The sequence below is a fragment of the Haliaeetus albicilla genome, chromosome 7, assembly GCF_947461875.1.
Source record: "Haliaeetus albicilla chromosome 7, bHalAlb1.1, whole genome shotgun sequence".
NCBI lineage: Eukaryota > Metazoa > Chordata > Aves > Accipitriformes > Accipitridae > Haliaeetus > Haliaeetus albicilla.
In genome coordinates this window covers 29205698-29222575 of record NC_091489.1, presented here as the reverse complement: position 1 = coordinate 29222575, position 16878 = coordinate 29205698, and the positions used below count along the sequence as shown (strand labels likewise).

Genomic DNA, 16878 nt, shown 5'->3' with positions numbered 1-16878 from the left:
TTGTGTGAAGGTGGAAGATAGCCTTCTATCCTTCTCAGAAAATATGACAGGTGACAAGATGTAACACCCTATCCACTCTTAGAAAACTTTTACTGCTATAACTGTACCGTTGTAGTTAAAATGGGAAAACAAACCCAATTGCAGTGCTGTTACTATCAGTGTAGGAGTGCTAACATCTTTAACTCATTCCACATCAGAACAGTATTAGTAGAAATTTTGCTTAAACTAGAGCTTTTACCAGTAAGACCACGCTGATCTAAAAAAAAAACCAACAAACAAAACCAAACCAACAACAAAAGGGGGGGGCGGGGAAGCATCAGACTTCCTGGAATAGTTATACTGGTAATACTTTATAGTGTAGCTAAGGAGAAGTTTGCATGGGACCCTTTCCCTCATCCATCTATGGAATTATTCCAATTAAAATTAATCCATGCAACTCAAGTTTCAAATGCTTGTAGTAAAGTACTTACAAAGTAGTTGCTGAAATATATGTAGAATTTATTTGTTAGATAGTTTCAATTAAAGTCCTGAGAAACGTCAGTGCTCATGGAAAAATGCCATGAGCTGGAAATCAAGCCAAAATGCTGAAATGAATGATAAATTCTGCCAGCTCTTATTAAAATACTATGCCTGGGAAACTCTCCTGTGCAGGTCCATAGCATGGGTAGCTAGTTTCTGCGAGAGCTGTAGTAACAAGTTCAGTGCCATGGATCTAAAATTTACCTTTGTCCTGTAATGCTATCCTTGTTGTCAGAAACCCTGTTCTTTTTTAAGTTTTTCTTTCAACTTTTTCAAATAATTAAATGGGTCAGGTCTCTACAGGGTGCTGGCTGCATAGCAGTTATAAATACTGCAGTGAGCAGCCCAGAGCTTCCATCCATCACTGGCCTCTGGTGGGAGGAAGCCGAACTGCTCGACAATTTGTCAAAGACAGGATTTCTCTAAGTAACCTGAAGCGGTCTGGTGTGTTGCTCTTGTTGTAAATCAAGGCGAGCTCTACATTTAACTCTCAAGTTCATTGAAAAAGCTAACCCTATAACTACTGAAATGGAGATTTAATTTCTGCTCAGTGGTCCCAGGCCATGCTTTGGGACAGAGAGCGCTGTCTGAGAGAGAGCTGAATTCAGTGTTGTGTTGTGTGAAATTCTGCATGGCCGCCACACAGTTTATCAGCCAGCATGAAATCCGATTTGGTGATTGGTTTATGACAGTAGCTCAGCAGTCTAACTTGACTGAACATTGGCTGTGTTCAGCAAGTAGCAGGAGCTTGGACCTAAAAAGGGAAACTACGAGCTAGCCCAGTCTTACCATTTATACAGTGGGATTATAAACAAATAAATTAGGTAATGATAGCTCTAGTTTGCTCACTCAAGGAATGAACTGGGATGTAATGTTCTTTGTCATGTATTATCTACCTTCTCAAACAAAACTTTTGTGTAAATGTTACATTCTTAACTTCTTTGTCCACAGAAAGCAAATGGAAAGAACGACCTCAGTGTTTACATCAAACCAGTTGGCAAGTGTGTCCCCGATACTCATGACTGAACTAGATTGTTTGCTTACCTGATGAGTAAAACGGTAGTATGTCAGAGCTGCTTTCTCCTGGAGTATACAACCAAAATGTGAAAACCTGAAACCCAGCAAATATGTATTTAATTATTAAGTAGAGAAACTGGTACTGATATATCAAACTAGAGCCAAACAGGTGAATCTCTTTCTTCTATGGGTAGTAAAAGAGGCGGGATATAGCCTCCCTTCTCCTGATGACAGAGGATCCTCCTTTCTGCCTACTCATTCTTTCTGAAACCCCAGTGAAACGAAGGAGCATGATTCTGAGTGGGTGAGCACTGTCTTTGCCACCAGCTGTGCAACACTGAGTGCAGCAGAAGCTTCTGTTTAAGGTTTTTAGCTGCAGCCAAGATATGGTGAATTAGCTATAACCGTGACTGGTGGATTCTCATCTGTCCCCCAGGGACCTTATGCTTACCTGTGTCAATTAATTTTAGAACTGTGTTTCAACTGAATTTAGTGATTTAGAAGTTACTCTGAACAAGTTGTAAAGTGGAACTGTCAATTCTGAATTTGCGTGAGGTAGTATCAAAAATCATAACTGGAACACATTTGCAGTTTTGGAGAAGTTGGTTGGTAATGTTGGTGGAATGATGGTTGTGGATCAGGACATCATCTGAAGTTTGGTCTTCACGCCATTTCCATCTGTTGATTTTACATTACTGTTTAAACCCCAAAACTTGACGGGCAAATGTACTTTTCTTCTCTTAACTGTAAAACCATTCCATTTCTTCTACAACTTAGATATAGTTCAGAATAAAACCCAGACAGAACAGCAAGTGGAATTTTTTCTTCTTTCTTCTGATGGGGATTAAAGCATTCAATTTCATTCTGTAAAATCCCTTTTTTCCCCTTCTAACTGAACATATTTTATTCATGTTAAATACATTGTACTTTGGTAGGGAAACCAGTATTCCAGGCTCTAAAGGCTGAAACATGCTGAGTGATTAATTAAAAACCTTCATTTGCCTTGCTTGACAGATGTAATAAAAGCAAGATAACATATCAGCACACACTGGATTGGCCACAATTTCTGCCAGCAATAAACTTCTGCCATTTATTACTTGGTAGTAACAAACAGTAAAGACTTATTTCACAGCTGCCTGAAAGGTCAATGAGGTAGACCCTGGGAGGAAGGGGAAGAGGTGGTGGTGCTATTTTCTTTCCTTTCTCATCATTATTGCTAACATTGAGGCAGATTTGGGTCATCCTTTTTCTTCCATCTAATATGGAGCTCTTGAACCCACTCAGAGTAGTTAGTCTCTGTTGTGAAGTGACACTCATGCTGTTGTGTACTGGAGCCAAGAGGAGCTCTCTCCCATTCATGATGGTGTAAGTAATGGCAGAATTTGCCTAATAGTGGGGATTAAAGTCCATGACCTTCTCTTAGCAGTCAAGCAACTTTACAAAAATAAGTAAAACAGCAGTGTCCCAATCTCTTTTCCTTCACTGAAAATGTTTTTCTTAAAGCTTTCTTGCCCTGCTCATCTCAAGCCTACTATCTTAAGTTAAAAAAAAAAATGGGGGGGGGCAACAGTGTGCCCCCCTGTACATTAATGTCACAGTTATGTTTCTAATTGTTACCCATCAGCTTCTCTTCCATAAAGCACATATTTTTTCTGGGAATTGACTGCTTCTCTTGGAACTGGAAGACTTGTTCAGTGTGGTCTAATAACAGAAACATCCCTGTGAAGCACTTTCTGTCAATTGGCTATTGCTTGGCAGCCTAGCATTAAACAGACATGGAGAAAAAAGGAAAGAATAAAGGTTTTGAATAGAAAGAGAGCTACAGATCTTCCTTAAGTGTTGGTAGCATCTTTGCATTAGTGCCATTCACCTTTTCTGTGCTTTCTTGAGTAGCTCTTGTCAGTAACCAACTAATTTTGGTCTGAGCTGCTTTTGTAACACTACTTCATTAGAGCTTGAGTTCATGACGTTGCTTTTAGGCACTACATTAGCTGAACACTTGCACACATGTTTATGTCCTACACACTTTGCTACATGGACGTAGATTTTAAAAATAATGCTGAAGTGCTCTGCTGAAATGTCAATGAGTAGCTATGTCTTGCCCCCTCTCCAACCTTGAAATATAAGGACCAGTAATTTGTGGCTGGGGCACACTACATCTTAATGCTGTTTTAAAAATAGCAAACTTTATCTCATGGCTTTTATCTCAGTGTTTTTAAAGATGATGTGACACCAGGTTCCTGTGTGACAATAGTAGTCAACCTGTTTGGTTATGTGCTTAAAAGGAGAGATGGGTTGTAGATCAGGAGTGAGGCAAAGCAGCCTTTGTTAGCAGCGCTAGTTGCTGTTGGCAGTATTGATCCAGCTCAGTTAGAAATATACCAAGGTCACTTAAATTTGCAGACTCTAACTAAATCAAGCTATTTCTTATAATATGAGTTTTCCCTAAGGCAGATGTACTGATATGAAGATGAGATTTCCATCATGTATTATTTAAACATATTAAAAAATTTATCAAATATTTGTTGCTAAAGCGGTAGGTACCTGATTGCATACATATGTATATGTGTAGATACACCCATTAATATGTGTTTACAGTGGCACTTGGCATTTCATAGTTATAGTTTCATAGCACAGTCTATAGTGCTATGCAAACATTAATTAAATGAATCCCATCAATAAATAAAATAAGTGAACAAGTACTTATTAGACTATGCCATTTTACATGCAAGGCAACTGAAACAAGAATATAACAGCTGTAACTGCCTGAGGTTCTCCTCATATTAGGAGGCACTGGGGTTACCCAGCATCTCTGAAGAACAGACTCTCAGATCATTGGCCAGGGCTAAGCTGCAAATATTATTTAGGATACAGTGAAACTCATGTCCTGTGAGTTTTAGTCGTGGGTCTGTCCTACAGCAGGGAGGGAAGGAGCAAATTAAATGGTCCTGGATAGAATGATCTTGGCAAGAAGATTATTTGAGGTGTGAAAACTTTCACAGAGTATTATCATCTTGGGAGATGCTTTGAAAACACGGAAGAATGTTGAAAGAGTGGCAGGATACCCAGAGGAGCCCCATTGTTCCAAGCAGGAGACAGGCACTTACAGCAAAAGTTCTGTTCACCTTTAGTAATAAAATGTAGAACTAGCAAAACCACTTTTGGGGTACCATCCTTTTTTCCCCTGTATTCTTAAATCATTGACTGTCACAGGCTAAATGAACTACAGTGGATTAACTGAGTCAAGTACTGACCATCTTTCTGGCTGTGATGTCATTTACACTGCACAGTTGAGAAGCAATTCCTTAAAGTCGCTACTAACATGAGCAAGTTAGGAAAGTTAGGTCGAGGGGCAAGTACCCCTAAAGAATGTCTGGAGTCTAATTTCTGTTTGTCTTCTCCTGGTTTTTGGGAGGCTTTGGGGGTTTTCTTAGTTGTGTTTGGTTTGGTTTTTTAAAAAGAATGGGTAGAATTCTCCAAAACTGTGGAAAAAATTCATTTTGTGCTACTGATACCTGTTTTAAGAAAATTTAATTGATTCAACTTCTGATGGAATTGTATTTACTTTATTATTCTGAATGATGTGTATGTTTATCTGTTGTGTATGGTTGTTATGGAGCTGTGTACCTGAATGATTAGAGGGGGCTGTCTCATTTTCCCTGTAGCCATTTGTTGCTGCTAAAAATGACAACATGACTGTTAGATGTTCACAGTGACTTTTCTGGGTGCTGAGCTCCGGGATTACTCAGGGCTTGGCTGAGGTGCTCTTCTTGCAGGATCCTCCACATCTATGTAAGAGGAGATAATGATGATTGCTAAGCCTTCACTTCAGGCTGTCAGCCAAACAGTAACAATCACCTATTCCAGGTAAGGACGATCTGGATAAATCCAGACAGTCCAATGCGAGTGCTCGTGTATAAGCAAGAACATTATCCTCTTCTTCAGATCTGGAAAGTATCCTGCTTTCAGCAGTGCATGTAGTAGAATTGATAATGGGTTTTATGATTACTGGGGAGTAACAGATGAAACTCTCTAAAATGCACAGATCCATTCACATAAACTAGAATAACTTTTAAAAGCCTCAAATGGCTTCTCCAATTCACCGATAAAACTATCAGCAAGTCCACGGTCTTGTCACTGATCACTTACATGACTGTTACCTGCTTGCCCTTCAGTGACAAACTTAACAGCGATATAAATACAGTAAAACATTAAACCTGTATGATTCATTCAGTTGCAAATCAAATTCCAAATATTGCAAACTTGAAACCAAACCAATGGAGCAATGTTTTGTAAGCGCTTGGAACCACTATATGTGATAACGTAAGAACAAAACTGATGAGAAAATGAGAACTAGACATTTAACATCAGAATTGATCTACCTGAGTGTGGACAGCGGTGCTCCTCTTACAGTCTTTGGCATGAAAGAGGTGCTCCTGGGGCTCAGCTCTGCTCATTTTAAGATGGCCACCTAAAACAAATTAGATGAATCATGCTCTGGAAGTGCCTCCTTTTTCTTCCATGAATTGTATGGGGAGCTCAAATGAATTCCACATGGACAGACTGGACATGCAAGCGTAACAGCAGTCCACAACTGGTTCCATTTCTTCCATTTACTTCCCTTTATTTACTAAACCCCTCATATCCATCTGCTGGGAAGACTGTTTAACCTTGTGGTTGCTGCATGCAGGAGGGACTAGACAAAAGGCTTTGTTTTATCCTTTTGGATAAAATAAAATCCAAAGGTATATATTCTGCAAAGTCTTTGGAAATCACATTTGACTTTACACTGTTTCTAGGGGAAAAGACACATCACTGTGGAGGTGAGGGAACCTTTCAGAAAACATTGGAAACTACTTCTGCTAGCTTGAGAAAGACTTAATAGAACTTTTTAAGAAAGGTTGCCATGTTCTTACAGGATAACCAATACCCTACATAACAATAACAGATAGCCTTGTTACCATGTGTATTACGATATTTCCATTGACTTCTGGATCTCTCAATCAAGTAGTCACAATCCTTTCTTATTACCACCACCTGTTGCTGATTCCCTTATGAGGTGGTGGGATATGTATATGAAACAGAGCTGAAAACATATGTAAGTATCTAAGTCAGGCATTTCTGAATTATTTTGTAGGAGAAATATACTGTGTGTTAATCAGTTGATTTCACAATAATCATGTTCTGATGATGTTTTAATATGAGATTTATATTTTGGGAGTGTTAAAGCTATGGCTAACACCTCCACCTGCCAGATTTGCCAAGATAAGCAGATTAGGCTTTGGTGGAGGCAGCTAAATAAGACACAGGTGCAATGAGAAACAAGCCAGGAAGACTGACTCATAACACTGAGACCTGGACCTGGCTGTGCCAGTCTTCAGGGCTGTTTGGAGCTTGTGTGGATCCTTACGCTGAGTCTTCAGAGTAATTGTAGCACGCTAATGAGAAAGCGTGAAATCCTTGCTTGGGGCTGTGGGGACACAGTGGACTGGATTTCATGTTGGGTAAGCTCTGGCACAGCTTTAGTTCTCTGTGCTATTTCACATTTCTCCACCAACGTTTGAATTAATCCTTTCTTGTTTGTGCTTTGTTCTGTGTTATTTCAATGCTTGGGGCTGCCTGTGTTTCTAGCTGGCTCTACTCTTACATGGCCCTTGTCGCTATAGTGAGTGAGTGCCTTTGACTGCAGACTTGGCTCCCATCTCTGTATTTAAAAGTAAAATGATTTCTAATGCTAATTGGGGTGAGGGAAAATGAGAGAAAGAGAGTTTAAAAATTCATATTGAATATTTATAAGCATCCTCAGTGCATTTGGTGAAACTGGGATGAAAAGGTTTCTAAAAGGTTTCTAATTTCTGCTGGGAGGCACTTTGTTGTGCTTCAGCTATAATGGCAACTGAAGGAGTGAGGCCTGTGGGGCCCATGAAGGCTCCAAATACATTTGCTTGTGCCAGCTTTAGGTCATATTTTCCGTTGGTGTAATTACTGAGCAGTAATGGGATGAAAGAGCTCACCTGTGCAGATTTATGGCCCCTTTTAAAATCAGGAGCTGTGCTTGGGCTCTGTGGGGGAGAGGTGTTTTGTGTTATACTTTAAAAAAAAATAAAATCCTTTTCTTAATTTGGGGGATGGGTATTGTTTTTTTCCTTGGAGCAGACAAAGGGTTTCTTTAGCACCAGTGTTTGCACCGTCGCATGGCTGGCCATGTATTCATACTAACAAGGAGCCCTGAGGAGGGTCTTTGTCAGCCTGGCTGGATGAGGGCTTTCTGTGAATCTCGTTCACTGATGGATCCATTTATGCTGATTTTTGTGACAATCAAAGACGACGACCCTGGCATAACTTTTTATAAATCATCTTTTGCTTGTATTTTTAAATGATTTTGCTCAAAAGAAAGTTGTTATGGACTGTTGTCTCAACTGTAACTCGTGAAAAAAACGTTAACAATAGATTCAAGTAAGTTGGTTTTAGAATATTACAGTATTGGGGAGAAATCAATGGAAATTATGCACAAAAGCTAGCAGTGTACTGTAGGGATGCTGCATTACATGATACAGCATGAAAGGTGGCATGGGAAGACTGGGCAGAGATCAGTCCTGTTAAAATAGGATGGGGCAATCCAATCTGTTCTTAAGCTTTCTATGGACACCATAATTTGCTTGTGAGATGTATGTAGATAGACCCCTGAAGCGACTCAGTAAAATTTAATGTTGAAGATGAGTCAGTAAAACCTAAGCCTGGGAACCAAGGTTCCTCTTTATTTTTGTGTTGCATTTGTCACCTCTTAAAACTAGTGACAGGCTGTGAATGCTGGACCTCTCACTAAGAGGCAGGTAAAGTACTGATGCCACTGGCAGCTTTATTCAACTGTTCAAAAATTTATGTTTTAGCATTTTTTGCTGCTTTGTAATACCTTTGCTACAGATAGGCTTTTCTTGTCACGATGCTGATGCTTTTACGGTTGTTTTCAATGTTAGCTCTGCCCAAGGTGGCCCCAGTGCTGCTGTTTTAGAATGAGGAACACTGTCTGAATGTAGGCTTTCTGTGGCTTCTTTTCTTTAAACCCTGCACCATTTTGCACCTGATACTGATGTCCTTTTGTCATGGTTTAACCCCAGCCAGCAACTAAGCACCATGCAATGACTCATTCGCTCCCCCCCACCCAGTGGGATGGGGGAGAGAATCAGAAGGAAAAAAGGTAAAACTCATGGGTTGAGATAAGAACAGAAAGGAAGAAACTAATAATGATAATAACAACAATAATAAAATGACAATAATAACAAAAGGATTGGAATATACAAAACAAGGGATGCACAATGCAATTGCTCACCACTTGCCAACAGATGCCCAGTTAGTTCCTGAGCAGCGATCCCCCCCCGGCCAACTCCCCCCAGTTTATGTACTGGACATGATGTCATATGATATGGAATACCCCTTTGGCCAGTTTGGGTCAGCTGCTCTGGCTGTGTCCCCTTCCAGCTTCTCATGCCTCTCCAGCCTTCTTGCTGGCTGGGAACGAGAAGCTGAAAAGTCTTTGACTTAGTCTAAACACTACTTAGCAACAGCTGAAAACATCGGTGTGTTATCAACATCCTTCTCATACTGAATCCAAGACACAGCACTATACCAGCTACTAGAAAGAAAATTAACTCTATCCTAGCCAAAACCAGGACACCTTTGCTTTCAGACAGGCAAAACTACATCTGGTGCCACCATGGATATTGTCCAAGGCAAGACCAAAAAAGGACGGTTTGATTTTCTCTGTCAAGTAGACAAAATGGGATGGGACCCATCAGCTCTGAGGGAGCCATGTGTACTGCCCTATCCTAGATCAGGTGCCTGTGAGGAACAGGCTACCTTATACCTGATTTTTCCTTCTTGGAGCAGATCAGTAGTTGAGGGCTCAGCAGTGGACTGTCTTTTTTTCCTCTTTCTCCCTTTCAATACTGGGGAGTGACCACAGAGAAGCAATGCATGGCAGGGGAGAATTACAGCTGCCTGCTTACAGCCCTTCTTCCTGGGAGTGGCATCCAGGGCAGAACAGAGTAAATTTCTTGCTCTCTTTTCTTTCTGGGGAAAGATTGTCAGCTGTGAGGAGGAGAGTGCAGAAAGGCTGGGAACCTTGAATTTAACTCACTTATTTTTATTTCAATAATGATTATACCTGCACTTCTGTGGTGGAGCAGTAGTCTGAGAACAGCCAAGATAGCTCAGAGGTACTGGTGCTAAAAGTGTGCATGATATAAAGCGTTTCCTGCTTCCTTCCATACCGAACAATACATCCTAGCTATTTTGATTTCTAGAGAAGCTTCTTCCATTTCCTTTCCTCCATTCAGCTGGACACTGAATTTTTAAAAGTTATTTTCTGGTCCACATCCTTTTCAGGAAGGAAGTTAAACAGGATTTCACCTTTAGTATTGTTAATAACCACAAGGAGGTTGCAAATCTGAAGAAAAGGAGGAGGCAGGTGGATATATAAGGTGTTGCTCTACTTGCTGTGTTGTATTTGTGATTCTGGTTTTGCTTGTATGTATTTTTCCCCAGTAATTTTATACAAATATACAAATATTGCAAGTAACAAAGTGCCTGTAATTCCTGAGATTCTCAGAGTCCTACTTTGTATTGGACCATATTTATACATCAAGGCAATAGTAGACCCTTTCCTAACTCTAAATAATCCTCCTCACTTGAATATTCAAGTGCTTTTCAGTAATTAGTTTTGTTACATAATTGCTAATTTTTCTCGATCTTGCAGGAAGCTTTGCTTCGATCTTGCAGGAAGAACCTGAGCCACCAGGTTGAGGGAATTATTTCTCCGTGTTACATGCAGAGCCTGCTGCTGCTGAAATAGGAATTTTACTCAAATACGATTCCAGCTTTACAACGAGAATATTACAGAGCAGTACAAGAGCCCTTCTGTTTTCATTTCACTTCATTACATGCACTGTTCATTTTGCTATTTGCTGTTTTTCTCTAGCTCCAAATCAGTAGACCTCCTGGAGAAGCTAATAGCAGGAATGTAAACCCTGCTGGGAGCTACCTGTGTCCTGCCGTTTGGTTGCTGCAGAGGAGTTACTGACTCAGTAGCAGGAGTTCATCAAAACCAGAGCACTTCAGTGGTTGCTTGTGGTATTCATAGATCTCAATGCAAAATCCTCATCAAAGCGTGCAACATTTTAGGCCCTTTGCTGGCGTCTGACTTCTCCTGTCTGTGCATTCATTAATTTTAAGGATTTACTGAAGAGTTTAGAATCTTCCTGTAAATTGCTTGGTTTCTGCTATTAATTATTCACAATCCATGATGTTTGACGATGTCATATTTGATGTATTGCCTCACTTAGCTGCCTTCCTCTCTGTCCCCCTGCCGAGTTTCATTGAACAAGTGTGGAAACCATACGAACTGTAAAATATCCGAGCTCCTCAAAGATTACTGGGATATCTGTGGAAGGAGTGGAATAGTCTCAGTCAAACTTATTAATTATTTTGTCCATAAATCTGATCATTGTTGTACTAACTGTAATGGCTTTTGCTTATGGTCAGGCTTTAAAAGTTCACTATATAATATATTGCTTCATTCTAAGTGGCACTAGAAACTAACCCTACACAGAAAATGAACAGTGAATACATGTTACATATTTCCAGATAACTTCAAAATTGCTGAGAATCTTCCTTAATGGAAGAACATCAAGATAAATATTTGACTGGAATGGATTTGAATGCTTGATACTGACATAAAAAGAAGGAAAACAGCCTGATTTCACTGAGAGAATTAGAGGGGTAATTGGACCACAGCTTGCGATGGATGGTAATGGTTAACATGGCGAGATGGATTTCAAGCTGTAACTGATATGACTATTTAGATTTTTTTTTTTCCCTGCATATTTTTGAGGCATAGAGTAATGTATCTGACATGGGGGAAGGGCTGTTTCTTGGACAGTCAGATCTATTGCCAAACTCTGGATTGTGGAAATACCCGATTACCTAGTTGGTAAAGATGTCAGGTATAGGCTTTTTTTAAGCATAAATCTGCTGTTTAGAAAATGACCTAAACCCAGACAGAATTTGAGCCTCAAGAGCTGCAGCTCTGAGGATGAATATGAAGCATAGAAGACTCCTGTGGCCGCTGTCATGAGCTTTCATAGCCTTATTTCTCCTTCTGCCTGAGCTGTTGTATTCTTCACATGGGTATGGAGCTGATGCAAAACATTCTGATTATTTGCCCAGAAAAGCTCTCCAGTCAGCCCTGCAAATCAGCTCCAAGGAACCATAATGATTTTGATGAAATCTCCGTAACCTTTTATATACACTTAAGAAGAGGTCTCTTTATCAGAACAGAATGCTTTTTTTTTAAGTTACTTTGCATTTATTCATTATATATCATACACAATGGAATTTAAAAAATGAAAATGAAATGCCTTGATTTCATTGATATTAAATGTTTCAATTACATAAAAAAGGACTTTATGAGGTTTTATTTTTTTTTCTACATACTCGTTTTTGGAATGTGACCAAATTTGAAACTTTCAGAGTTCACTGTGAATCTTCCATTTCCACACTGTTCCACATGTATGCCAAAATATATTTGTAGAACTCCACCAGATATAGTGATAGATTTAATGAAACAGGAGATAATTTCATAGAAGAAAAATTATATTTGTGAACTGTATATACCTGTATACAGGAAAAGAATCTGTTTTACGGCAGCAAGATGCTGCTACCCTTATTCAGCCCAGGTTTTCACAATGAATATTCTGTCTAGATGTCCGTCTCAGTTTTTCAGTAAAGAACTTTGAGCTCCTGCTAAGAGGTTTACGTTATCATGTAGTATGGATAATAAAAAGGAGAGGAATGGCACTGTCACGGCTGTTCTGGAATATCTCTTTTAAGTAGTTACTTTACATGCAGGGTAGTCTAACCTTAAGTTGAAATGTTCACAGCATTAACGTATAACTTCCCAACAACAGCCCATTTTTTTTCAACTTTTACAAAGAGAAGCTTAGTTTAAAAATATGCAGTTACTTGCTTGGCTTTAAACTTTCAACCAGAATCTCCCTGTTAAGTTGGAATGGGGAAAAAGCTGTAGAATTTGAGATGCAAATGGAACTTGCTAATTGACTGCTGGACATGGGATGCTGTTCTCCTAACACCATGTCTTCTAGCCTTCTCAAAGCTAAATGTCTACTAGCCTTCTAGTCACTCTTTGGCAATCCTGCAGAGAGAGATGCATTTAATAACAGACACATGTTTCCGCACCTGTCTTGGGTGGGGCTGGAAAGCCTTCAGGAGGTGTTCTCTTGCTGCCTAAATGTCTTAGTAAAGCTGTACAAGACTGTTCCCACCTGGACACTGTGAGCTGACTGTTTTCTTAATATTCTTCGTATGTTCCATTTGCTGGTGTTCAGAAGAAATGCCAAATATATTTTTTGGAGCGTGGAAATCACTCTGCTTTCTGCCTTACTGCTTATTGCATCAGCTCAGGTGCGTTATAATGGCTCAGAAAAGCACTTGTGTTAACACCTTATTGCTGAAGGATGGGATGGTTTGTGGTAGTTTCAGATAATTTGCAGTTCATTTTGTTCTTTTATTATGGCTTTTTCAGGAAGTAGGAAATAGTCCTGATGTGGTTTGGGAAGCCCTTCAGAAATATTGGCACTGTTCACCTTAAACATAAGGTGAAAATAGTACCAAGTGTATACAAGTGATGTTATGCATTGTAAACCCGTAGCAAATAACTTTAATGCTGCTGGGCACACTTTTCAAAAGTAACTTAGAAGTGACATTCTCAAGAGTGATTTGGGCCCTTTGGCGTAGCTCTTAACAAGTTGTGTTGTGGATTCCTGAGTCACTTCACAGGTGAAAATTTTCCATGTCATCCTTATTAGCAGCCAGTAGCTCCATGATGTTTTTTTCTTTCTCTCTCTTCCCCAGCTCCCTTTTTTAGATACTGGATACTTCTTTTATCACAATGGCATTGCCAAGGCCAGGAGAAGACGTAGTCTTCAACACAAGCTTCACTTGGAAAAGGATTCCAGGGTAAGTGTTTCATCATTATGTGTACCTACCATTTTCTTTGTGACACACGCTATTTTTTATGAGATTGGGGTGATGATCAAATATGTAGTTATGGCTACGTTTTCTGCTCCCATGCTAGTTTCAAGCTTGGTGACTGCTGTATGCACACACCTCCCAAACAGCCTCATCTTGTATTTTTATTTCACTGCTACAAATACTCTTACATTCTCTGAGATGTATACTCTCTCTAGTAAGACTCAGTGATGCCATAATCTCCAGGACATCTCAGTGCACTCTTGTTGCTGTACTGTGGGGAGGGGCCATCCAGGGTGCATCTCATAATCGTCCTCCATGCATCCTGCTAGTCCATAGGTCATCCAGCCCAGAATACCTCGTGGTGTGAATGGTGGCATTTTTTCTGCAGTCACGCTGCAACTTTTTCTCAGGGAGTAGTGTACACACCAGATGCTAAAAGAGTGTATGCTGTCAAACTTCAGTATTTCTTTTAGAGGCTCTTGCTCATGGTCTGCAAATGGTGTTCTCAGTTTTCAGAATCATAAACCCCTCAGAGAGGAGGGAAAGGCCCCTTTTGCAGAAGGCTACGAGGTGGCACTAGCAAATTCTTTTTTCTTTTCTTCAGAGTTTTTACACCAGTATAATAGTGGGCTGGAGTGGGGCCAGGTAGCACAAAAAGTGTATTTACTGCCCAAAGAAAGTAGATAAGCCTGAGGAATGATATAATGACAGCAAATAGATTATTTTTTAATCCTTCAGTAGGATTTAAACTCTCTGCACTGTGAGCAAAAAAGAGGGGGGAACAATTTTGTTCCAGACAGAATTTTATTGCCATATATTATATGGTATTGAAATACCTATGAAAATGGAAAAATTGAGTAGGAAGAAAAGAAAAATAGGTTAAATAAGATCATAATTGTTGTTGTGACACCAGAACAAGCAAGGTCTGAATTCCCAGCTTAATTTTCCTACTTCTGCAGAAATTTGAAGTGATTCTGGGCCCAGGTCCAACTGGGATGCATATGGTTGGTAGCTCCTGCGGCTGGGAGCCATGTGAGTGAACCACACAGGTTCCAGGTGCTAACTGCCCCATCACTTCATCCTGAGATGCTGAGATGTGAATGCTTGCAGGTTCCCTGGGGCTGCTGCTGGTCTTCTAGTGCTGTAATGTACCTCTTCCTGGCCCCCTTCTCTAAAGCTGGTACCAGGTACAGGTGAGGGGCTATGAGGAAGAGACCCATTCAACCTGCCTTGAATAGGAAATTATCAGGCTTCCCTCGTTTTGTTTACCAAGCAGGGATCAGAAAGTAAACCACTGAGAAACCATCTACAATTAGTGAGTACTAAGCAAATGTCCTGAGAGAGGTGTCTTTCATTTCCCTGAACCACCCAATCTTGTCCAAAGCCATTTCAGAAAAAGCATGCAACTAAGCGAGTACGTTGCAAACTAGTGACTGAGTACAGTCATTGTGCAGGTGACTCTACTGGAAATAAATATTTCTGTGAGCCTCTGAAAATTTTACAAATATCTGTGATATGTGTATGAATCTGTCAACTCTCACTGGAGCCTCGTATTACATGGCTGAGCACTCATGTGCTAATTCCAGACTGGCTCTTGCATTGGCTACCTCTAGACTAGGTGTCTGCAGCGCTATCAGGAACAGCTTAAATGAATATACCTTCTAGTTTGGAGATGTTCTGTTTTGCAGTCATCTGATATTTGTGGTCTCTAGAGTCTTAGTTGGCTTCTGTCACTTGCAATAAAATCTCGTTTTTGCTGTTAATCTCCACTTCTTCCTGGTGCTGCATACCAATGGCTCAGCTCTCCTTGGCTCCCTCTGATCTCAGGGAGTAAAGTCCTGTGTTTAAATAACTAAGAATATCTCCCATGTGAGGAAAAGGATGATCCTGGGTGTATCCTGACCTCATGGGTTACACTGGGGGATGGAAGAGGGGTGGAAGCAACATTTCATTTCCACATGTAACATGATATTTTCTCATCTAGACCTCCTACTTACTCTGTCCTGTTGGGTAGTCCTTGAGCTCTTATGATAGATACCATGTATGTCGGTTGCTTTTTGTAATACAGTTTGAGAGCAATTAAAATCATTACTCTTTTTTCCCTTCTTTCTTTTATACATGGAGTTTGGAGAAGTCATTAAAATTCCTGTCATATTTGCGTATAAGTGGAAACATGAGTTATGTTGACAGTACTTAATTTCAACTCCAAAAATAATTTCTAAATTTAATGGCAGCTTTCTAGACCATTTACATTCAATTTAACTTAGCAACAAATGTCAGCACTGTCATGGTTAATACGTTAATGCATGAAGCCAAGACTAAAATGTTACTGTTGTCAGGCTAGCCAGGAAGCAAACTTCCACCACAGGGCCTTACAAATCTCTTGGGAACCATTATGGTAAATGCTGTAGTTGCTTAGCCCTACCCAAATGTTGTGAGAAAGTGGGCTGCAGTTATTCTGTATACGTTTCACTTTTAAGGAGATTACAATTCCTAGCTAATTTTAATTATTAGTTGAAAAACAGCACAGATGTTCACTCAATTAATTAATGTTCTTTAATCAAGTAAATCCCTTGAGGAGCCATGTCAGTTTTTCAAGAGTCTGGGGAGATAGATAGCAGAGCACTATGCAAACAGGTTACTGCATCATTTTCATGCTTTGCATGTCTTTTAACATGCTCGAAAAAGCTTTGTTCTGTAAAATTCACTCAGTGTTTTTACTAAAATAATTTGGAGATATGCTAAACTTATACAGTGGTTCTGTGATAAACATCATCACTGTCAAGGGGGTGGGAATGGAGCATTATTAAGATGCCTTCCTAGAGATCCAGCAAGAACTGAATCTTTGTTCTGAAGAACAACCTCAGATACAATGGATTTGACATTATTTAATACATTAGTGTGGCTGAAGCCTGCAGCAGTGCTGGCAGCAGGTGAAGGCATATGTAATAGTGTCATATAGTGTGTTGTGCTATTGAACTATTCAAGAAAAAAGTGCAGGTGCATGAAGCACCGTGGCTTTTGCTGTCACTACAGTCCTCCCAGGGATCCTCACTGTCAGGATGGTAAATGCCACAGTGAACTGAACTGCTTCAAATGGAGACTGTTTAGTTATTTAAATTACATTCTCTGAGTTATAGAGAACCTTCCAGAAGAGGTTTGCTGAGAAACAACTCTTTTGCGTCAGTTGCAAATTTCCATGATTTCCAGGGGCACTTGTATTTTGTTATTTTACAGTATGTACCTTTGGTGCCAAATAGATTGTGGGGGTGGGGGTGGGAGAAACATTTTTAC

General features: G+C 39.9%; 1 protein-coding gene across 1 annotated transcript in view; it reads left to right on the top strand.

Moving 5' to 3' along the window:
* PCSK2 (proprotein convertase subtilisin/kexin type 2) overlaps positions 1 to 16878 on the top strand; it is a 113446-nt gene that overhangs the window by 8057 nt on the left and 88511 nt on the right. Inside the window, exon 2 of the mRNA XM_069787527.1 lies at positions 13465 to 13569. Within this exon, the coding sequence (XP_069643628.1) occupies positions 13465 to 13569 (105 nt within the window). The remainder of the gene's footprint in view (positions 1 to 13464; positions 13570 to 16878) is intronic.